Below are 24958 nucleotides of genomic sequence, written 5' to 3'. Positions count from 1 at the left end.
GTTCCCTGGGGGCTTCCTCCAGGGCGTGTTTAAATCTGTGACATTACTTCTGTTTGTGTCACTGAATTTGCATAAAATGCTTTTCAAATATTTATTTGTTTAAGAAATGGAAATATCAAATGTCCAACTGCATGATTTTTTTGAGGGGTACTTTGTAAAGCTAGTTTTTCTTCTCTGAAAAGCCTTGAAACACTTGATGATTTTTTCTTTCAGAGTCTGTTGTGTCATGGATGTAATTGGAATTTTTTGCTTCTCTGATCATCTTCTCTGCCCCCTGGAGATGTCTCCCATTCATCCAGTTCACAAAGGGAATAATTCCCTATACAAACATAGAAGAGCCAGCTACAATTACCAATACATTCAGGAGACGTTCAGGAATAATGATCTCATTTTTCTGACCCTCCTTATTGCATGCATGTAGCTAGCTGGCTGTGAGAGACACTTCTTTTTCTGTGTGTGCTTCAGTGAATACTGCAAGAGGGTGGGTTTTTTTGGTTACATTATCAGCAAGGACACACATTGTATATTTTCCAATGCCAGTTTTGTTTTTCCAAAAGCACGTAATTTTTATCAACTTGTTAATTTTGCATAGATGTTTTCTTGTTACTATTACTTAGAAATACTTCTGATGTCATGGAGAACTTAAATGGTTACATTCATCATAGGATGACACCAGTTTTTAAAATACACATAACTAAGTGGGTTGTTACCTGGTTATCCACAACCTGTAAATGCATATGTTGCTGATACAAATAAGCAGAGAGTAACTTGTACAGGAATGGTAAGAGATGATTTCCAAAACTGCTCCTGTTGTGACTTATGTCAGTGGAAAGTATCTCGTGAAATATATATACCCATATGCCATATATGCTACCACTGTTGGCATCTGTCACATATGCTGGTGTGTTGCTATAATTAGTTATGACAGTAGTGTAGGGATCAAAACAACATGATTTTTACATATATAGTACTGTTATGCTTCCAACACGTAGAGTTTACTAAAATAACTTACCAAGCCCCAGTTTATTAACTTTGGTGTCTTTGTCTAATTTCCTTTCTATGCTGTTTTCTTTTCTGTCTGTGATGGGAGGAAACTATCACAGATTTCTGATTATTTTTTGCCTCTTTGAAGCACAAGTATGCCAAAAGCTATTTATAGGGTCAGACTTAAAAGGCGCTTGTTTGCCTAAACTATTCCTAGAAACCTATTTTTATGTGATAGTGTATTATGTGGAAGTCTCACATAAATTTTGCAGGTCATCAGGTTCGATTCACTTCACAAATGTGAAAAACCTTTTCAGTAACGGAAGGCAGAATTTCTGTATGTTCTCTTAACTTTCCTCTTGCATATATGACTTCATCATCCTGCATAGAATTTTGTGGGGAAAAAATTACCAAGTAATTATATTTTTGTTTGTTTGTTCTAAACCAGTCAAGAGCTGTCTTAAATAATTATTATATTTTTCCAGATTATTAAATATCTCCATCAGCTGTTACTAGAAGGATGCTTAAATAGACAAAATCAAATTTAGTTTTAATTTTTGTATCAGTACTGATTCATGTGCTTGCATTTAATCAGCAAAGTTTCTATGTTAATGAAGCTGCAATAGACTCAGCTTCATATGTGGCTGATACTGTTTCTGTTTGCAAATGGACAGTATAATAGTCAGCCCTTATTCTCAGTAAGTCCATGCCCCCCCTTCTCTACTGAAGAGTAAATCTGGTCAGGTATTCCAAAAGTGATCTGGTTCTTGATTTGGAAATAAGGAGTTCCTGCTTGGCAGTGTGGGCATCCTTGCTGACCTTGGTGCAGCTCAGCAGTGGAAATGAAAGTATTATTTTATTTTACTGGGTGAGTTCTCCTGGCAGCTTTCATGAACATTTCCATCCCAATGATGGGAGGGCTGGGGAGGTCTTCCCCAAGGGAAGGGTCAGCTTTTGGGTGAAGCTGTGTCTGCTGTTTGCTAAGCTTGCAGTTACACCTTAGCACACACATATCCAAGCTGTGTGTGTTTCAGAGTTAGACACACCAGCATCTAACACAATACGTCAGTTAAGCTTTATCCTTCTCCTGTTTAATCATTATAATTCTGTAGCACAGTTGTGTTAAATTTATTAATCTGCTCTTGCAGTATATGAGAGTTCATAAAAAGCTGCTGAACTTATGTTAAAGCAGAAGATGTTATTAGCAATAAAGAATATAAGCATATCCAGATTTGACATCACTGTTCCCACAGATTCCTATCTGATAAGAGAGAAGTCCCTGCTTTAAATTCAAGGAATTAAGTTACAAATTCACATTGCTGTCTTAACCACTTCTAACAAGATTTTCAGGGCATTCAAAACAGATCCAGAAACTTCGAGAAAGTAGTCTGAGGTTTTTCTGATTCTGAATGGGTTAGTCAGTAACTGAGGATCCTGCAAAACTACAGTTGGTCATGGCATTGTGAAGGAACAGAAAGAGACAAAGAAGTGGTTCCTTGAAAGTTATTTTGAGTCTGCTGCTGGTGATGTCCTGGAGGGTTGCATGGTGCAGCTTTATTATTTGTTTGCTATTTAGGCAAAATTATGGATGTTATTGTTGGTCTGTTAAGGTATGAATAAAAATCTTGTGTGTTCATTGTCTTCCCTGTGTTTAACTAGGAGTAAGAATGTCTCCCAAAATACAAAGGAAATAAAAAGCTTCATTATACCTCCTAGAAACCTGAGCTTGAGCTTGCTCTGTCCTGTTGGCCTTTCTGCCTAATGGGGTTGTGGAGAACCTGTGTAGTTGTTTAAATTTGGACTGCAGACTTGAGTAATGAAAAAGCAGTTCAGACAAGGCCTAGAGCTGCCTTTTTTCTCATCTTTCTCCTCACTGTAAAACTCTGACATCAGAAAAATGCATTGCTGCTGGAAATCAGGAGCCAAGCAGAACAGCATCAATGAAGTCTGCATTGTTCTTAACATTTTCTCAGGAAGTATTTTATTGCTGCTTTTATTATTTGATAGCAAATGGGAATTAAACCAATCTCTGTTGAGATTCTGCAGTCATCCGAAATATGTTGACTGGAGGGGGCTTCAAATATGATAAAGAAATAATGTAGATCTTTTCTGTACTGTCTGTGAAGTGGAAGATAAGCCTGAGGAAATAAAGAACAGATGGTAAGATGACCATAAATAAAAGCCATAAGAGAGAAGGGTGAATAAACTCTACAGTAGTTACAGGACATGAGTTTTCTGCCTCCAGGCCAAGCAGGGCAGAATTTTTACCATTAAAATTTTCTTTATATTTCCTATTTATAGTACAGAACAATTTGAAGAGGAAAATTTACACTACAAGAGAATGACTTGAAAACCTGGGAATTACTGTTTATTTTCTAAATATTCTTTTTTCTGCTTGTTTTTTCATGAAAGGTGGCTATCATCCAGTGAAAATTGGTGATCTTTTCAATGGCCGGTATCATGTTATTAGAAAGTTAGGATGGGGACACTTCTCTACAGTCTGGCTATGCTGGGATATGCAGTAAGAAAATTATTTATTTCCATGTATTTCTTAATACATTACTTTATTTTGTTTGCATTAATTTTTATTTTATGTGCATGATGAAGTTAGGTAAACTTTTAGTGTCATTTTGTGCAGAAAGATGCCTATATAGTCTTTCTTTTGCCCTTGATTAATGGTGTAGTTTATAGAAGCTCTCAGAAATAAATGTAATCCTGTTTTCTTTGACAAATTAGCTTTGCTTATTAAATTTGCATGTTGTTTTGAGCATGCAAGAATAAACTTAGATTATTTTGTATCTTTAATGAAAAAATATAATTATCTTCATTAAATGATAAAATCTGTAAGCAGTTTTCTATTTTAGGGACACTAGCATCAAGGGGATTAAATACTCAATAAGTTACAGTGTTAACAGAGTATTGTTAAAAGTTGTCATTAAGTGTAATTTCAGCATTTTCTGTACAAATGCATTAGACTATGAAATATTCTATTTAAAATTTCCCAACCTTCAAAGTATGTTTATTTTAGCTCGGTATACATGTTGAAAATGTGTCTCTTCTTTTCAAGGGGAAAAAGGTTTGTTGCTATGAAAGTTGTAAAAAGTGCCCAGCATTATACAGAGACAGCCTTGGATGAAATAAAGTTGCTGAAATGTGTAAGTATTGCTATTTTGTAATACAGTGCTCAATAACAACAGTAAAAGTGAATTAAAAGAACCACGGAGAATTGATTCTAGACTCTTTGTTTTTTTACATATTGCCCTCTAAACTTCTGGCTTATTATGAGTTAACATGTTTTGTGAAGCTCCAAAATACTTAAGTTTGTATGGGAATCTAACTAATTAGTATTTTAAAGTGATTTTTTTCCTAAAATGTCAGTGTTTGTGTTCTTGGTTTAGGTTCGTGAAAGTGACCCTAATGATCCCAACAAGGATATGGTCGTACAGCTAATTGATGACTTCAAAATTTCTGGAATGAATGGAATTCGTATCCTTTTGAAAACATGGCATTCTCATTAAAAATGCTCTATTGAACTAAGTAAGCATTTAGTTCTGGATTTTTTCTAGTTAATCTTAGTTGAAACGTGCAAAGTAGAAACACCAAAATGTATGTAGATGGAAAGAGAAGTGTAGTGTGTAAGGCACTCTCTGGAGTGCCAGAGTGTCTCTGGTTTTTCTAAACACAATGCAAAAGTAAAAAAGAAGTCTTATGTGTCCTGTCATGGTCAGGTGTAACTAGAGATAGATTACTTTAAAAATAGAGTTTATTGAAAACATTTGTAATAATTGAAGCTTACAATAGATATTTTTTTGTTCTAGACTGGTAAAGAGAAATTGTCAGTGTCATGAAAAAGCTGGTTTCTGTTTTCTTGTGAGAAGTGTGAGGCATCTCTTGTTCACGTAATCATCTTTGGCCAGGTGTTAACCTTGTTTCTGGCAAAGGTTGTGAAGCTTTGCCTTTGAAAGCTTCCTTTAAAAAAGCAAAAGAGGGGTGGTGCAAAAAGAGAGAGGTAATGTGAAATACAACTGACTCATTCTCAGGGTAAATTTTGGGTCTGTGAATATATTTGATTTTAGAGTCAAGCTAAACTGAGTTCTCCTTGCTAATTGTATTAGATATTTCAGCAGCTTATTATATTACTGTGCTTTTATTTACTGTTACAGCTGGACTGTGTGTGCCCATTGTGTTTTGGAGCCCAGTAGCAGACCACACTGTTCATGGGTATAATAGTGTGAGAGAGACAGTTCCTGCTCTAGAGAGCCTAATTATACATTGATTTTGGTGATGTGCCTTCAACCTTCAGCAGATCAGATTAAGGTACCTTTCACCAGCTCCCATCTTCTAGGAGAGGAATGTAGAAGGTAACTGTCAGTAGATCTGAATGCTCACTAGAAACCATCCTTTTGGACAGAGTGTGCAAGCAATTTTCATCTTTTCATCCTCTTCACCTGTCTGTTGACATTAGTTACAGAACCTTTGAGTATGTGGTGAGAAAGAGAGTGTGGGGTCAGGTGTTCTCAGTTCCAGTTAGGTGGGTGTCTAATCCCCTTTTCCTTTGCCTCATTTTTATTCATTTTCATCTGACAGTAGTACAATTGAAGAATAATTACTTTTAGAAACCAAAAATTTTGATTTACTCTTTTATTGTGAAACACTAATATGAAATAAAGAGTACAATAATGCATTCATAGCAATATGTAGAAGTAACTCTTATCTCTTTATCAGAGCAATTTCCCAATAATGTTCTTAAATTCTTGCTAAGAATACAGCTGTATTAAAGGTGAGGGCTGTTTCTAGGTGTGAAGAGTAAATTTTGTTAGTGATAATAATTTGAAAGCATATGCAAACTTACATCTTTATACATACAATATAGCACTTACAGTGAGAAAACCAAGAGACAAGTGCTAGTGAAAAATAAGGGTTCAGGGAGCTTTGTATTGGCAGAATGAAACTGGACAGCTGATGTTGATTTACTCTATTTCAGTTTTGCCTTCATGTTGAAAACAGGCAGTACAGAAATTTTTATGTAGAAGACAAATGTTCCTGCCTTACTGAAAAGTACATTTTCCAGAAAAGTACCAATGTACAGGATGGGCTGATGCTGGACTCAAATTTAAATTGCATCTGGAAGTCTGTCAAAGTCCTGACTGCCAGCAAAAATACGATACCGAGTATCTTATACTTTGAGTTTTCCTGAGAACAGTTTGTGCATCCTGAGTTATTTGAGCAGCACTTGGTTGCATTGATTATTTCATCAGCTCCTTTTTAAGTTCTAGGGAAAATAATCTTTGGTGTAGATTCTATTAGGATGGAGCAGGTAATTGATTTTAATGTTTTGTGCTGTTTACTTTTTAAAGTGCCATATTAGTGCTACATTAGTGTCATTGATGAATTGCAGAGGTTGAGAGAAATAGAGTAATTTGAGATTTTTTCCATGCTCTGCTGTTTCCAGCTTCCTTTGGGCAAGTCACTGACTATCTGTTGCTTGACTGTAAAACAGCATATGCTTCATAGAGGCTTGATTATTGGTTATGGAATGCATTTGAAAGATAAAACAAGACAGAAGAGTGGTGGGTGAATCCTTTGGATGGCTAATACCACAAAATGTCATGGAGCTTCCAAACAGGGAAAATTGTCAAGAACTATATAGAGTAGAGCTGGGAATGCAGAGCCATTGGTCTGCATTGTGTGGCTGCAAGCTATCATCCTTCTCCTAGGAGCTGTACTAAGTGTTTATATACAGAGGGGTTTTAATAATGTGTTATGCTGCACTAGGCTGATAACTTTTTTGCTGCTTGTATATTTTGCAAAGATTGCAGTTACTACTTTTTCATAAAATAAAGGAATTCATGATCTTGGGCACTTTGGTGTTTTCAGTAAGTGTAAATTACTGTGTTTGCAGTGGACTTTTGTTAGAGCCATAATAAATGTTCATTTCAGTGTAGCATTTTTTTAATGGAAGATTCAGATAATCACATAATGGAGCAAGTGTTTTGAGAGACAAATGGAAAAAGTAAGGAAGCATTCCCACATAATCAGACATTATAATGATTGTAATAAATGAAAAACATTATTACATTCTTTATGTGAAGAATATAGAGTATTAATTAAATGTCATATTGCCTAAATGCTGCCGATCCAAAAGCAGCTGAGATGCATCCTAAAGTCTTCTGTGCTGGTACTAGAGCTTAACTAGCCTTTAGCCTTTGTCATATTTCTAAATGCTTGAGTAATATGTATTTGCAGATAGATAGATAGTTACAGGTAGGATTTGACTCAAGAAAGCACAGTTCTCAGTACTTTAACCTGTCAGCTGATTAATGTTACATTTACTCTGACTTTGCTGCTGTGCTTAGTTTTTCTTCTGTGAGATATCCCCTATGCTGCTCTGAAGAGCATTTCACAAGAAGCATGGGGGCTAGGTGGGCTTCAGGGATTTTTTGCTGCAAGACTTTTTGGACCTGCTCACCAGTCAGGTTATTGGTGCTGAAGGAGGATCCTGGGACTTGCAAGTCTGGTCTCCTAATAGTTAATGCAGAGGTTTTCGCACACTCTTTGTTCTGGACAGTCTGGCTTAAGGTTAATGTGTTTCAGATCAGGATAGTAAATCAGGCAGCAGTCACATTTCTGCATACCTACTCCCAACACTGAACCTGCTCTATATCTTCTCTCCATTACAGTTGTCTCTCCAGTATGTAGTATCCCTTGAGTTTGTCCAAATCCTCCCAGAAAGGGAGGAATCTCTTGTAATCTCTTTTTTTTTCAGGTAGACATCACCTTCTGATGACCTTCCCTCTTTCTGCCTGCCTCTGTCAATCCTCTTACATCTTCCTTCTTGGTGCTCTCCCCTTGCCTCTCAGCTGTTTACTTCCCTACATCCCTTTCTCATCTGGTTACTGGCAAGGCTTAACATTTCTGTAAGTGCAAGGAATGTCAGGAATGTGCATTGGAGAGTGCAGCAGCAGTGGTCTGAAGGACTGTGGGCGGGTGTCCTATATTTCATTCCTGAATGTTGCAGTGTCCTGCCTTTTTGCAATCTGTGTTGCTGTAGCTTTGCAGCTTGACTGCGTGGGCTCAGTTAATAAGCCCTGCAGAGCTCATGTGCTCTGCTCATCCTTTATGGTGGCTGTGTGCTCTGCTAGTGACTTGTGTTCATTATGGGGTAAAGTAACCAAGACTGTTTCCTCTTCTGAATGGACTAGAGTTCTGACCCAGCTATTGTGAGTGGGAAATGACTGTTCAGTGTCTCCTCTAATACAGGAATTCAGGAATATGAAATGAGATGAACAGTTGGCAACAGTTGTGTTGCAGTTCTTCACAGTGTGCTTTGACCAGTCTTGAGACACCTTACTGTTGGTGTAACTTCAGTATAGAGGATGCAGATGTTAAAACTTGAGTTACCTTTATGTGTATAGGTAGATACTTCAGAAGCATGTGTATGATAAACTGACAGACAAGATAAGCCTCATTTTGGCACGTGGAGTGACCCTTGAGATCATTGCCAAGACTCTAGTTAATAAAACTTAGAGAAGTTAGGTAAGATTTCTAGCAGTGTAGATGTGGTCATCTATATGAATGGTTTCTGACATAGTCTAATTCATTGAGATTTTCCTGCAATATCCATCAATTAATTTTCAGTTGTTTGTATTACATTATTCTTTGCAAGGTTATAGCATCATGTAATCAAAATTCTGACATCCTTCCTGATTTCTAGGTACATTAAGGTCATTCCCAGCTCATGTTTCAGGATTATTTTGGTGTAGTCTAATTGTGTAGCTTCTTTCCAGAATGTTGTGGATGGTAAAACTTTAAATTAGCTTCAATATCTGAAGATTTTCTCAATAGAAAAATAACCTACCCAGACATGTAGGTGTAGAATCTCTTAACTTAGAGAACCCTTGAAGCAGAAATCACAGGAAATTTCTACATCGTGTTTTTTTTCTAATAATCTCCCATGATAATCGACTGTTTGCCTCTGTCAGGGGCCAATAATAAATGCTGTGTCAAACATTTTGGCATTGTGTTTTTGCACATTACTTCTGAGCTCTGCATTTCTTTGTTTGAGAGTTCTTTGGTGATTGCCATTATTCTCTATAGTTAAAGCTACAAGTTTTAAGAGATCCATTCTCATACTGTTAGTGTTTGTTGTCAAATGACTCTATTTAGCTTAATAAAAAAATGGTTATTGTGGTTCATTTTCTAAAATGCTGTTGCTTCACACTTTTGTTACTAAAACCTTCTATTCATATAATTAAAATTTATTAAAAACTAGAGATTATAGGCCAAATCAGTTCTTTTAACTGTTTCAAATAAAAGAAGAATAAGTTAGTTACTTTTTACAATTACTTAATTATTCACCCTAATATTGATGTTAGCATGTAGAAGTAATGGACAAAATTTGCGTAATTAAAATCTTTTAATTTGTTCTGCAGTTGGACACTGGTTCTGTATTGGTTTATACATACTTGAAAAGAGCTGCCAAAGCTTTTACCATGCTCATTTTAGGGGGAACCATTTTCCCTCTAAAGGGGATGATGATTCCTTTAGCCAGAACACAGGCAAACATTTGTGTTGATCTCCTAAACAAGTTTATTTGGAAGTTATCCTTAATTAAATTACAGATGTCTGCATGGTCTTTGAAGTACTTGGACATCATCTTCTAAAATGGATAATCAAGTCCAATTATCAAGGCCTTCCTATCCGTTGTGTAAAAAGCATAATTCGACAGGTAAGTTTTGTTAATATTTTAATTAGGTTTTTCCACAATTGTTAGCAGTTTGAAGGTTAGAATTAAGGATATTTGAAGTGAACTTTTACTACTATCTAAGATAATTTTGTTTTAATCTCAAGTTTGCAAGAACATCTTAATGAGTAGCCTGCACTTCTGTATATGGGGGTTTTTTGGGTGTTTGTGTTGTGGTTTTTAATTGAGGATGCCACTGGCCTTCCTGGTCAGCCAGGCATGCACAGGTTCATGTTCAGCCACTGTCAGCCAGGACCTCCAGGTCTTTTTCTGCTGGGCTGCTTTCCAGCCACTCTGTCTCCAGCCTGTGGCCCTGCCTGGGGTTGCTGTGACTCAAGGGCAGGACCCAGCACTTGGCCTGATGAACCTCACATAATTGGCCTCAGTCCATCATCCAGCATGTCCAGATCCCTCTGCAGAGCCTTCTTGCCCTCCAGCAAATCAACTCTCCCACCCAACTTGATGCCATCTGCAGATTTTGCATGGATGCACTTGATCCCCTTGTCCTGGTCATTGATAAAGATATTATACAGGACTGGCCCCAGGACTGAGCCCTGGAGAGCATCACTGGTCATGGCTGCCAGCTGGATGTAACTCCATTATTCACCAAGCTCTTGTGCCAGGTGTCCACTCAGGTTTTTACCCAGCAAACAGTGCACAGCCCAGCCAATTCTGCATTTTGGGAGGTAGTTGGAAGTGAATTGGATAAAGGCTCTGAGCAGGCTGGTCTGATTCTGAGGTTAGATACAACTTTGAAGGTGGTATGACTTAGGTTTGAATCACAGTCTTCCAACCTGAATTGCTTTTTGAATGTAGGCAAGGGTAATTCAAGCACTTCATACCTGAGAAAAAAGGAAGAGCTTAGTCCTGAAAGATTAAAAAGCAATTCCAGTTGTGAGACTGGAATTAGCTGTTTGGACTAGTGAGAGTGGCATTATTTGGTAAGGCTTTCAGGCTGCTTATTAAAGATAATGTAGATATTTCTTCTTTTTCTACTTGGACAAAACTTGTGCTACACATGTTTTAGAAACTGATTTCTGAAAGTTGAATATGAAGGAATTCAGTCATTGCACTGGTGTTATTGGACATCAAACAGTTTTGCTTCATAAGCTTCTGTAATTCTGTGCTGCAAGGGAAAATTATGTGCTTTTGCTACTATTTGGTAACGTATTTTTTTCCAATTTTTAAGTACTTTTGAGCATTGGGATAAAATCAGGCTTATTATAAAATGCAGCTGAAGATTGAGTTTCTTAGTAAATTCAGTTGCAGTTTCAAGCAGGTTTTTAAAAACTCCCTTTGCAATTAGGTGCTTCAGGGTCTAGATTACCTACACAGCAAGTGCAAGATCATTCATACGGATATAAAGCCAGAAAACATTTTGATGTGCGTGGATGATGCGTACGTGCGCAGGATGGCTGCTGAAGCTACCGAGTGGCAGAAAGCTGGTGCTCCTCCCCCATCTGGCTCAGCAGGTATGAACAGGATATTGAAACGCAATGCAATAAACATCAGTATATTGTTGCTAACAGTATTTTGTTCAGTGAAAATTCATATTTTAAATAATTGCATGTGAAAAGTGCATGTCTATTTAATTCTTATTCCTGCTCTGGAAACTATCAGAGTAATGATTTCTTCTTGCAGGTTCAAGTTTTTAGGGTTCTCAAGTACAGAAAAAGATTTATTGGTATAAACTTACTCCCCTTCCATCTCACAAGCATTAATGCCTGGGTTTTAGTCACACTGGAGGCTTGCCTCTCTAATATTGACAACAATTAATAATCTTATCTAAATTGTATCTGGTTCTTTTGCAAGTTCATCAGCATCCTTCTGAAATCATCTGCCTTTTTGTCTGTTGTGACTTACTCTTACAATGAAAAGTTTCACATTTGTGGTTTTTCACTCTTAGAAATCTAATTTAATGTACCTAACTGAACTCATGATAAGCCCATTTTCCTAAGGATATAAAGTGTTTTATGTTAAGCTTGCCAAGAGTTTAGATAAGAACTGTACCTTCTGTTTAGCTAGAAGCAGCCAAGGTAAAGAAGTTCACAGGAAAAAGCAAAGACAAGCAAGGAGGAAGTGTGGCTTTTCTCGTGATTTTCTTTTTAGTACTATATATTTTTAGTACTGTGGTTGCTACTAATTTGCCAATTGAGCACATCAGCTACAGGCAATGGAGAAGTAATTAGCTTTGTAATATTGTCAGAAGATCTATCACAGATTAAAATCTGTGATGTGTGCTAAAAACACTTTCTATATCAGGAACAAATACAGTGGTCAGAATCCATTTCACAGCGTTATATATTTTTAGATGAAAAACCGTATAAATGGTGAATATATTATATTGAATTTGACATAATGTGTAATCACATAGCTAGAGATTTTATGTTATTTGTGTGGGAAATAACTTGATTTTGTTCATGCTGTCTTTATATTGCTTTCTGACATTAAAGTAAGTATTATTCTAAGGAATGGCATTCTTACCACATTTCATTCTTAGCAAATTGTAATTAAATATATGGCTTTCCACACAGGAGCTGAAGACGAGTTTTCTTTACAGCATTGCAAGAATAGGTTGTGTATAATTTCCTTTTTATAGCAGTGCTCAGGTTTAAGAATCTTTTCAAAAACCTTGCCATTTCAGGGGTATTCAAGCAGATTTTTCCCTGAGCTTAGCAGCAGGATCTGAACCTATAAAACAACTCTGTGTTTTTTTTGACATTCCTTAATTGCCATAGGCCTGTGCATATGAAGAGGTTTGTGAGAGGTTCTCCCCCGTTCAGTTCCTCATGCTCACTTTCACTTGGCTTCTGTCTCCCATATTTGGTTATTTCTGTTGGTTTTGATCACAAGGGGGAGGTTTTACGTGGTTTGTGGTGCTCTGTGCGTGTGGCAGTCAGCATTGCAGTCTCATCAGACCCAGTCACTGATGGGATCCTGCTCGAGGTGCTTGGGAGAGGCCCATGCTGGAGCTGCTTTTTCTGTGATCTGGTGTGTTTTTTGCCTCAGGCACTTCTTCATGCCTCCAGCCCTAGCAATCAAACTGCATTGTTTAAGAATAAAAAGCATCAATATTTGGCTTTTCTGTTGGGTACAACACAGTTGTACCTTTGTCAATATTCCCTGAACTATTTAAACCAGTGTATACCTGCTCTGCCAGCTGACTACATACATTTAATCTGACAGCTCTGCAGTCATTTGATGTTTTCTATCCACTCTTTATGGTTCAGCTTTTTTTTTTCTAGTTTCAAAAACTCTCTGCCAACCACAACACAATGAATACAGATAGCTGCTAGCTCCCTTCAATCCCAGATGCTTTAATGGAGACATCAAATGATTTCAGGCAGCATGTACTTGTAAACAGTAAAAAATCTGGCTAACAAAGTAGATGTAACTCTACCTTATTTAGTTAAGAATAATTTTTAATTATTTCTACTAGTTTTTGCTTTTACAGAGTTGTTTTTTGAAAAAGAAAACCTTCATTGTATTTATAATTTATTTTTTGTCTTTTTAGTGAGTACAGCTCCACAGCAAAAACCTGTAAGTATTGTTATATAATGCAATTTCACTGCCTTATTTTCTGTGTTTCTCTGTGTATTAATATGTATTAGACTGTTAGTAGCTCGACCCTTTTTAAAAGCTTCCTTTGAATAAAGCTTTTATCTTTCAAAGAACATTTTTCTTTTCATGTCTCTGACCTTACCACTTTTAAGTACAGTATTTCTGTGATGGAAATTCTCACAGACATGGAGTTCTATAGCTGTGTCAAACTAAGTTAAGCATTGCCATTTTCTTCTCTTGAGGAATAATCCATTCGTTCAAATCCTAACAAAAATGGGTGAATGCACTAAATGTTGTGCATTGCAGCTATCTTAGGGACATAAAGGTCTTAATAATCAAGGGCTGAAAGTTGAGGCAGTTTTATGAGGTTTGAAAGATCTCTGCCATATGCATGTAGCAATTAACCAGTGGTAATACAGCTTTTCAGAAATATCTGTGGTCAAACCTGCTTTCTGTGTGTACAGAACATATATAATTTCAGTGGTTATACAACATGGATGAAAATGATTAGGAGTATGAAATGTAATATCTTGTTTAGACTATCACATGGCTTTTTATGAAAATAACAGGATTAACAGATAAACCTTTGAGGAAATGTTTCTCTCTGTTCCTTGTACTTTATTTTTTGATTATATTATGAGGATTTCTTACTGTGATATTTAAACAATGAGTGAAAATTGGATAGATCTCATTTACCAGATAGCAAAAATAGAAGCTGCAATTCAGTTAAAATGGAAGTATTTCAGTCCAAGCTCTGGTATGTTCATTTTTCATTTCCTTGTTGTTGTACCTGAGTTTTTCTATCCTTATGCAATATAAAATGAGAAACTTCATAATGGCCATCTGCTGTTTGTAATTCATATGTTTTGGGCAAGAAGGGAGTGATAAAAATGCTTTTCTTTTGCAAGAAAATAGAACAACAGAGGTTTTATTTGAAATTCACTGTTTTCAGTCTCTAGTTTTCTCACGTCCTTTTTCTCAGAATACTTTTGCTGGTTATTACCTGCATTATACAAAGAGAGAAATCAGGTATTAAATTTATATGCAAACAACTAATATGATACCTGATTATTTTCCACATGCAGTATCCTTTGTTAATCTGGATTGAAGTTTAAGATTATTGTGTTTACTCAAGATTATAGAATCATAGGGATTTTGTTATGGCATCTTAGATGTATAAATGTATTTTGCTCTTGTATCTAATAATGACTATGTAAAAATATGATTAACTGTGTAAAATTTTGGTGGATTTTTGCCTCATATAATCCTATATCATTTTTGATTTGAAGTAAACTGGAAAAAGCAATATTTAATTGCTAAATTAGTTTCCATCGAGTATTTTCAAAAAAATGGTACTCAAACTGTAAATGAGTTGGGTGTGAGATACCTTGAAAATAATGAATTACTTCTTTTTCTTTCTTTGGTATTAATATTTCAGGTTGGAAAAATATCCAAAAACAAAAAGAAAAAACTGAAGAAAAAACAGAAGAGGCAAGCTGAGCTGCTAGAAAAACGCCTGCAGGAAATAGAAGAACTAGAGCGGGAAGCTGAAAGGAAAAAAATAGAAGAAAATGTAACCTCAGCTGTACCATCAAATGAACAAGAAGATGAGTACCACCCAGAGGTGAAACTAAAAACAGCTGATATAGAAGAGGTAGTAGATGAAGAACCTGGAAATGATGATGGTTAGTATTGCTTGTTTTTATTGATCCTGAGTTTACTGTTTCAGAGGGGAAAGTAATTGTGCAGTGTTGCATCTGGTGCAGTGAACAAAATCTCCAATCTGTCCTAGATCATTAAGTTAATTTTCTCCTGTAGCTAAAATTTTAACTACAAAACCAAAAAAGGCACAGAAAAATCAAACCTTCTGCAGAAGTGAAGAAAACCATCAATAGCAGTCTATAGCTATAAACAACTCAAAAGAGCACATAGAAAATTCAACAGAACAGTCACCATGCCACATTAAGTGGAATAACTGATTATCCTGGTGAAGCAGAAGAACAATAAGATGCATTTTTCTGTATTAATGTAGTAGTTGGAGTCATCATTGTTTTCCCCTTTTCTTCTTACAGTATCTGTTGTAATGATCTATCAGGTAACAATGATTGCAACTTCTTCACTAAAGTTTTTGGTGTGTCTTGTTAGAACTCCTGTTTAGCCCTGGTGACTTGGACCATAATCATTATGGTTCACCTCCATTCTTTCCCTTATTTTCTTGTCAGGTCTTCAGTCCTGATAAAAATATGTAACTGCTGAGACTGTAGTTCAGTTTGGTTTGTTTTTGTTCTGCGCTTACGGAGAATTTTCCCTCTTCTATGATGACTCCCTGTTGATGCAGATGAAATTACAGATTTTTAAAAGCTTGCTTTCAAGGCCTCATTCATCTTCCCTTCATAACATTATTCTCTTCTGGGTTGTTCCCTCCTGAACCACTTCCCATTGTTTATTTTTCCAACAGCCTTACTAGCCCTTTCTTTTGCCTTTAGTTTAGATTTTAAGGTTTCCATATTTCAGTGATATTCAGTATTTCCTTGTTAGGTAGTGTGAGAAGTTAGGTAGTTACTGAAGAGTTAAAAATGATGAATGCCTAATTTTAGTCTGGTTTATTGATGTATGATGTAATGTGTTGCTTGCTGAAATTTTTCAGGTGAAGCAGAAGATCAGGATGAAAAAGAAGACACCGAGAAGGAAAACACTGAAAAAGATGATGATGTTGAGCAGGAACTTGTCAACACTGACTCTACAGAGCCTAAGTGGATAGAATCCCCCAAAACAAATGGCCATATTGTGAACGGCCCTTTCCTATTGGAACAGCAGATTGAAGATGAAGATGAGGAAGAGGAAGAATGTCCAAATCCAGAGGAGTATAATCTTGATGATCCAAATGCAAAAAGTGATTACTCTTACAGCAGCTCCTATGAACAGTTTAATGGTGAATTGCCAAATGGACGTCATAAAATTCCAGAGTCCCAGTTCTCTGAATTTTCAGCGTCAGTGTTCTCTGGGGCTCTAGAGTCTGTAGCTTGTGGTTCTGCAGTTTCTGAAGGATCAACTGTAACTGAAAGAGAGGAGAGCAGCCCATCTCATGACAGGAGCAGAACGGTTTCAGCTTCCAGCACTGGGGATTTGCCAAAAAGTAAGTGTTCTTAATTACTTTTATTGGGTAGCATGGGTGTGTATTGTATTAAATAAAAGAGGGGCAGGTAAATGGAATACAGTACAGAGGCAATGGTTAGGTTAAGAAAAGATTGTTTAAATAAGTGAGATTATTTTTTTGGCAGAACTGTGGTTTATGGATTATTTTCCACTCTAGAACTTGCTTTTAAGGGCTATTAGATAAATAAATTATCATAGAATAAATATTTGCATTGACAAGTTCGTCTACATGTGAAAGAGAAAAGGAAATCTGTAGTTGCAAATAAGCATCATTCCTGTAGTTTAAAGGTAGAAGATGAGCACGAGATCATGTAACCTGATGTCCTTTGATAGCAAGTCAGTAATAGACCATGTTTTAAGCCCAGTAACCTTTACTGTTAGCTTAAAATGTATTTTTCAAAGAGAAAATTACCTTTTCTTAAATGCACAAATGAAATTATAATCTAGTGTGATTGAAGTGTGTTCCACTGCTTGGCACGCTAAATTGTTTTAGAAAAATTGTAGCAAGTTTGAACTTACCTGGCTGCAGCTTCTATCTGTTATTTCTTGTCACATCTTTTCTCATATATCTCTTTTTCAAATATTAAAAATTTCTGTAATATGCTGTGTTTTCATTCATTAATTGTTCTTTTTGTATCAAACAGTTCCTGTCTTAACCTTTTATTAATACTCAACAGGGCATATTGCCAAACCTCAACTCATGATGGCATTTCTATATTCAGCATGGTTTTGAACTTTTAAATTCTGGCCATCAATCCAGAACTTTTGCCTGGAAACCCTGTTTGCCTGTAAATCCATTTGAAGACATGGAAGATGAAGTCTTGGTGTTGTTGCAAATAATAAAAATGCAAAAAGAAAAAATGTATTTTTGCCATTGAATTAAATAGCTTCAGGATATTACACATAGGTCTTACTTATAGTGCCAGTGGTTAAATGATAAATACATGGGTTTCAACTTCAATAAAGAAAATACTAAGAGACTAAATTTGTAAGTGGATAGAAGAAAATGGGAGCTTAGGGAGAACATCACCAAGCCTGCCATCAATGATGATCTGTCACAGATGAGATTACTAAATTTAAATAGAGCTGCATTGAAAAATGCAGTCCGAGTGTAATTCTTGGTTTAAGACTTTAGAACAGTAATTCACACAGTTTATTACAGGGTCTGACAGGTAAGGTAAAAAATATGAAATAAAATACAGCTCAGGAGAACTGCATTTCTGGAAGATCCAGGCAAGTAAACCTTCTAGTCCATCTCCTTACACTCTGAAGTCCCTGAAACAATATAGAGGAGGGTCCTACATGCCTGGCAGTTTCTTTTGTTCTGCCAGCTATATATAGGCAGAAGGACTCCACTGCTGTTTTCCTGGGGTGGTGTGTAAAACCCTCATGTCTTCAGAGATTAAAGCCACTTTTGTCCTCATGGAAACAGCTTATGTCCATAGCTGGAGAAACAAACTTATTTTATTCCTCCTTGATGTTATCCCATCAGTTCACACACCTTTCTTGCAAAGAAAGAAGACAGACATTAAATTCAGTGTTAGTTTACTTTTTTTGAAGAAAGAAGAAAAGCTGAATGTTAGAGATATTAATGGCATCAACAATAACATTGAGTATAACAGTAATAAAACAGAGAAGGTATTTAGAAAAAAGCAGGATTTAGAGGCTATTTAGTATTTTTAAATGGTGCTACATCATTTTTCACCATATCTTTATAGTCCTTTTCTTGTCTAATGAAGTAGACTTTTGTTTATTCCTCTTTCTCTAGGCATTGCTATGCATTGTTAAGTGTCATGGTCTCATTTTTTGGGGATACTTGCCTTATTGGGTGTACAATTTGTCTTCAGTGGATGAGCAGTTTTTATTTTTTTCAAGTTTTCACTGCATGACCAAATGCCCTGAAAATGGATCTGTAATTTCCTCACGACTCTCCTCCTCCTCTTTCCAGTGTTTGAATGTTTGCTAAGTACATTGTCATGCTGAGACTGTGAGAATTAAGATTATATTTCTTAGTTTTTATAGAACTAGGGTGCAGAAGTGTTCAATAATTTTGTGCACAGGTTAAGCTTATTTGGATGCTTTTTTGTGAGTACTTTCTAGAAAATACACTTGTTCTGACTTCACTTTCAATTGTGGATGATCTGTGTTTGTCAAATACAGAATCCAAGAATTCATCTTTCAGAAGAGACAGGACTTAAGCATCATAAGCTTTTAGGAAAACACAGAAGTTTAGGCACTTCCCTATTACCTGCTCAGGTCTCTCTCTTAGGAAAAGGTTGAAGAAAGCTGTTGCCTAATGCCATATTCAGATGTCTTAGTCATGAGGCTTTCCCCCCATTTCATTCCACTTTATTTACTGCAGTCCTTTGACAAGACGTGTGGGAAGGATTTATCTAGCATTGTAGCATTGTCTTTTCATTTTTTATTTTTTTTTCAAAGACTGCTGAACTGAGAAAGGTCCTTTAAAAAATTACACTGTACTATGCAGCATGTTTTTAAAGGAAGACTCTAATAGTAGGAGTGTCTTACTTGCATCCTTATGCTGGTGCTTTTTATAAAAGTGAGTCTTGGACTCCATTCTAGCTATTTTAGAGGGCTTTTTGTTGAGGTCACTGCCCCCTCTGCCTTTTGCTGTTTACTCCTGTATTTTCATTCCTTCTCTCCTCTGGTGCACCCTGCAGCTTTCTTTTCTGGTTGGCTAATACTCAGTGCTCTGATGACCCATTCAGGCTTCCTGTGCCAGCAGTTGAAAATCTTCATCTGATTTCAGTCACTCCTAATTCACCATTAGACATCCAGTATTTTCTGTCCTTGTCCCATGCCTGGTGTATTTTCCTCTTCCAAGTATTTCACCAATTTATCAGATCATTGTGGTCAAAAGTGCTTTTTGGATCTTGTACCTCTTTCTTATGTTACCTTCAATTTCCAATTTACACCTTGTAGCTCTGGGACAAGGAAAGAGAGACCAGTCCTGTGCTTCCCTGTGATTTGTGATACCTGGTTCTCTCTTGTGCCTTCAAGCCATCCGCTTTCTTTCCAGGGCAGTTTAGGAACTAGCAGGTGGAATGTCAAAACAGAAAAGCAGCACCTCTGCTGGTCTTTGTTAAGGTTTCAGTGTCCCAAGAGCCTCTAAAGATTGCAGAATTAATCAGATTAAAGTTCTTCCTTCTTAGTCTGGGTCATAATTGATGCAAATAGGACCTTCAGAGAATTCTGAATGCTGAATTATTGTGAGAAGGATGACAGCCCCATTAGGCTATCAAAGTAGCCAGGATTTGGTGAGTGTTTTACCCCTTGGGAAAGGTTTACAACCCCTCCCCCACAAGAAAACCCAAAAGAAACAAAAAAAACCCCCCAAACAACAATAACAAAAAAAGGAAAAATCCAGCCAGATTTTATTTACTGTAGCCAGGCATGAAAGTGCAGGATTTATTTTCTTAATCAAACTGTTCTAAGAACTTATCTTTCATGTGTGTAGTCGGTGAGTTCTTGGAGTCTGAGTTTTAACATTTTCTGTCTGAACCTCTTCTGGGAAACATATACATTGATTTTGCTTAGAAATTCCTCTGCATATTGTAGTAATAGTCATTTGGCAGCTAAAAAATGCAAAAAATTTACACTTGACATGTATAAGGATATTTAGAAATCGGGGTAAGAAATCCTATTTATGTTGCTTTAATTTCTTGTAACATTCAGCAAATTATTTTGATGTTTTCAGTGTATGACAATTCTGAACAAAACTGCTTAGAGATAATGAATAGTAGGCTTAACATACTAACTATTCTGCATTTTGCTTGCATTAGCAAAAACTCGTGCTGCTGACTTATTGGTGAATCCACTGGACCCAAGAAATGCAGATAAAATTAGAGTTAAAATAGCTGACCTGGGGAATGCCTGCTGGGTGGTAAGTGTAACTACATCATTTCAGCTGTTCACTATTTAGAACAGGTCTTTTTATAGTCCTGTATTTCCATTAATGTGGTTCTTTCTATTTTAGCATAAACACTTCACAGAAGACATCCAGACAAGACAGTACAGATCCATAGAGGTTTTAATAGGAGCAGGTTACAGTACACCTGCTGATATCTGGAGTACAGCATGTATGGTAAGAACAATGAAATGTGCATTTTAAGAGTAAAGCTCCTAAAAACAGTTGTTTATTTAGTGAGGAAACCTGATGGGGGGGATGGTTTTGACATCTTGACACAAATACATTATCATAAATGTTGTTATATTAGATACCTGCTGATGATTTCTTCCCTTTCTTTCAATTTCTCTAGCCTTAATCAAATGGAAATATTTGGGAGATCACATCTAATTTTCATGTGATGCATTTTAAACTTGTACTCAGAAACATGAAAGTTCAGAGAGAAAATGTGTGTATTTTGAATGACAAAATGCAACTGATAAAGTACAACTGCTTGTTTCATTCACTCTTAGAATCCGTGCTGCTGTTAGCTGCGATTGCATTCCTTTTTCTTGTGTAAAGTAGCAAAACAATGAAATACTTTAAAATGGTGCCAAGTGCAGTGCAAACATGGATCAGATTAAGCTTGGTTCTAAACTTTCAAGAGAAGGAATTCATTTTATTGGCATGAAATATGTGGTAATGTTCTGTAGAATTCGTTTTAACACAGAACTGAAACTGCAGCTTTTTAAGAGTCTTTAGAGAACAGAAAAAGTGAAGACTCAATCATGCAGTTTTCTGAAACACTGATATCTCTTTGAGGATGAAGCTGCATGCATCTTCTCATTAAGATAGTATGTATTTCCAAAAAACAAATTTAGAAATACCTTTGCCTATTTTAAAACCAAAAACTTAATCAAATCTTTATATTTTACAAATACATGTCTGATAAGAGTAAGTGTGTGAGGAGGAGGAGGAGGAGAAGACTTAAATACTAGACACAGTTTGCAGGCGTGGGTGATAAGAAGAGTTACACAGCTCGGAGGGAGAGGAGGAGGAGGAGGAGGAGGATTGAAAGGAACATAAAATCCTACAGATATTGTAAGTTCAGCAGGCCATGTGTTCGAAGTAACTAACCCATAAGTGAAATTAAAGTATATTTTCTCTGGGGTTTAAGACTAGCTGTCCCTTCAGTACAGAAAACCCATCTATTTCCAAATTTACTCTTTGGGACAAAATGGAGAATTTTTCTAGTATATGGAAAACAAAGCATATAAAATATTCCAGTTTGTTCTTTAGTTCTTCTAATTGTTCTTCTCTTAACTAACTACAGAATCATTATAGAGACTTTCTGTTACCTACTATTTTGTAAACCTCTGCTGAACTTGATAACCTGTTATTAGACAACCTGCATTCATCCTTAAGTTGTACCTATCGCTGCCAATTTTATAGTCTTATATAGTCTTTTAATCTTGTAGCTAAAGGCACATAAAGCAAGCTGAAGTATATCTAGAACTGTCTTAGAAGATAGTGGGGTACTAAATAGCAATATCACACCTAAGGAATATAATATTCTTGCAATACTTGGGGTCGCCCAGCCTATTACAACTTCTCATCCATGTTATGTAAGTGTTACTGCTTTCTTCAAACTCAGGGAAAGAAAAAAGCCTGAAGCATCAGTGCCACTGGAGGTATCTTAACTCAGATTCACAATTACATATGAAATTTCAGTATTTTAATAAGAAAAATGTATTTATGCTTTTTTTGTTACATAAGCCTTGGAGATGATAAAGCATTTGAGGCAGAGGTGCTGTAATTCTGTCTTCTGTCACAGTCTTTAGGTTTCTGCCCTTAAGAACTGTGGTAGAAATGTTATAACATTACAGCACTGACATACAGTTGTTGAATTCAGTTGTCATCGTGGTATAGTTATGTAAAAAATAGAGAGCAGCCTCTCAGGCTCATAGAAAAAAATTAATCATTTGAAAACCCCCAGAATCTGTTTGTATTTCTGTTTGCCTGATCAAATTGGTCAGGGCACTGGGGATGCTGATCCTGTACAAGATGGAAAACATATCTTCAAGACTCTGAGGTAGGGATTGCCTTGAAGACCTTAATATCTATTTCTGCAGAAGACTTGTAACAGAGATTAATGGCTAGGAAAGCATTCCTGAGGTGGAACTGCAAACTCCCAAATAACTTACTTAGGCTGTCTTTGGAAATTATGATGTGAACCTCTCAAATCTCTAAGGCACTTAAGAGCTGTGGAGTGCCAAAGTGTTTTAATTCCTCTACAGCCCTGCTTGCTTTCTCAAGTTTGGTTTCCTTGTTGTACCTAGATTTGGTTCAGAAAGTGCCCTTCTAGGTTATCTTGCTTTTGTTTCATATTTAATTCACTCTGTTCCATCTTTATTGTGCTTTCAAAGGGATTGTCCACTGGAGCAGGTGGTGTTTATTTTCAGCCAAAATACAGCTCACTGTTAGCCTTGATGTCCAGGACTCCCAAAGGAGAGCAGAGGCAACTTTGCTTGTACAGGTCCTGAGTCATGAAGGACATTTTTGGAAGCCAGTACTGTGCAAAATGAGTGGTCCAGCAGTATTTCCATTACTTTTTCCTTGGTAACTTCCCATCCATCCATACTTTACTTGGTGTGACAGCACCGAGCATACACGAACACTGCTTAGCTTGCAAAATAGAAGATTTTTTTCCATGTATTTTGTACCTGCTGCTGTGTCAGATATTCTACCTCACAACTCCATTTAAAAAACTGCAACAGAAAAGGCATTTCTTGGAACTTAGTGTCTACAGGGTTTCTGTGTCAGAGATTTATGTGTATATAAAATATGCCAATCTTTTTATTTGTCCTGGATTATATGGAGGATGACTCAGAATGCTTGGTATGACTTGGTCTTGTGCTTTATAGATCTCCCTTTGAGCCTAGGGTTTTCACTACCTTTTGCTTGCTAATGAATTACTCTTGCTCACTGAGGGTAGCACTGACCATGAGCAGCCCAGCTACTGTTCTTGTATAGGCTTGTATTTATGATCTAAAGTGTGTTAAGGACAGAAAGTTGTTTTCTCTCAGTACCAGCAGAATGTCTTTTTCCATCATACCATTTGCCTGTCCATTTTAGACAGTCTTTAATAATAAGGATGAAGATGAGGTTTTTAAACAGGCCCTGAGCATGCCAAGCATCTGTGTTCCTGTGTGCACAGCAACTTTCAGAATATCCCCTTATGAATCTTCTGGGACATGGTACATTGTGTCTGAGTGGAGAGCATTCCTTACCTTAGTTTGGGATGGCTTTGTCTAGCCAGGAGCTTCATGGTTTTGATTCAGCTTCCAGGAAGGAGTAGTCCAGTTTTATTTGCACTGACTTTAGTATAGGACTAGCCAGTTTCTGATCAGGATTACTGGTGCTGGGTGTCTGTAATCAGAGCCATGTAAGGGCTCTACCCAAACAGCAAAAGAGGGCAAAGTAATTCAGTGCTGCTAACCTTGCAGTGCTGTTTCTTTGGTGTTATGTCAGTAAATAACTAGCATTGCAAGCTAGCAGCCTGTGAGCTGAATCTTCTAATTTTAGATAGTTTGGCGTGGCCCAGTTCTTGTGCCCCAAACTTCTTTGAATCAGGTTTAAAGGATGAATGAATATCCTCAGACCAGTACTAGTCCTCTGCTCAGGGGATCTGAGTTGCAGAGTTCTCTAACAAAAAAGAAATAAAGGAAGGGAAGAAAAGAGAATGATGCATATTTTTGGAAGCTTATAATCAGTGCATGCATGAACCTCTCTGTGAAAGAGGTTAGATGTCAGTGGGCTTTTCCAGACCATGGTGGAGTTTGCTTGTTCAGGGCTTGGCAAAGAATTCCACAAAGTGTAACTTATATCTTTTTCTCTTTCTTTTTCTTTTGGACTTTGGTGATCTTAGTTGGAATGATTGTTGCTGTCATTTGCTGGACATGCATAAGTTTGGTTAGGGAAATTGTACAGTGCCATTTTTGTTTTTACAATGTAGCCTGTTTAAGTGGAATATTCAGCTGCTCTCATGGAAAGCTAGACACTGAGAATCTCTCCACATTTACTAAATTCTAGAAGATGTTCCCTTCCTGTACTAAGCCCTAATTTAATTCTGCCAACAGGGAGGTGCATCTCTCATTTTCACCCAAAAAAGAGAATAGATTGTGAGCCAGCAGTACCTTTGACAGGATTGAAAACACTCTTGATGATTTAGTTGTATTGGTTTGAATTTCCACATTAACAGTATTGAGCGGGTTGCTTTCTTTAGAACAGAACAGACACTGAGTGATTTAGCATTTCCTAAATCCCAGAAAACATGGAACACAGCACTCCACTGCTGCTGCCAAGAAATCCTGGCGAGATAAGGGGGTTAGTACTGACAGACAGCATCCCTTTGTATTGCTTCTGGAAATGACTGCAAGAACCACGATTCCATTGCTTTTCCTTGTTCCAGTCTCCTTGGATTGGAGACAGGAAAAGCACCTGAAGTGATGAATCTCATTGTCTGACTTTTGTTCATTACCTTTGGTTTGAGCTATGGGGAGGAAGCGACTGTGTCACAGGCTGGGACATGAACAAGTCTTTTCAAG

At 36.8% G+C, this 24958-nt stretch overlaps 1 protein-coding gene across 2 annotated transcripts in view; it reads left to right on the top strand.

Annotated features, from left to right (window-relative positions):
* SRPK2 (SRSF protein kinase 2) overlaps nt 1-24958 on the top strand; it is an 86689-nt gene that overhangs the window by 47458 nt on the left and 14273 nt on the right. For both annotated transcript variants that reach the window (XM_015627154.2, XM_015627153.2), the window contains exons 3-12: nt 3397-3505; nt 4052-4139; nt 4383-4470; nt 9606-9712; nt 11034-11199; nt 13242-13267; nt 14727-14973; nt 15936-16424; nt 20248-20348; nt 20442-20549. In XM_015627154.2, coding sequence (XP_015482640.1) covers nt 3397-3505; nt 4052-4139; nt 4383-4470; nt 9606-9712; nt 11034-11199; nt 13242-13267; nt 14727-14973; nt 15936-16424; nt 20248-20348; nt 20442-20549 — 1529 coding nt within the window. The remainder of the gene's footprint in view (nt 1-3396; nt 3506-4051; nt 4140-4382; nt 4471-9605; nt 9713-11033; nt 11200-13241; nt 13268-14726; nt 14974-15935; nt 16425-20247; nt 20349-20441; nt 20550-24958) is intronic.

Source organism: Parus major, chromosome 1A (genome assembly GCF_001522545.3).
Source record: "Parus major isolate Abel chromosome 1A, Parus_major1.1, whole genome shotgun sequence".
NCBI lineage: Eukaryota > Metazoa > Chordata > Aves > Passeriformes > Paridae > Parus > Parus major.
The sequence above is the reverse complement of the archived record's forward strand: the minus strand, read 5'-3'. Positions and strand labels throughout refer to the sequence as shown.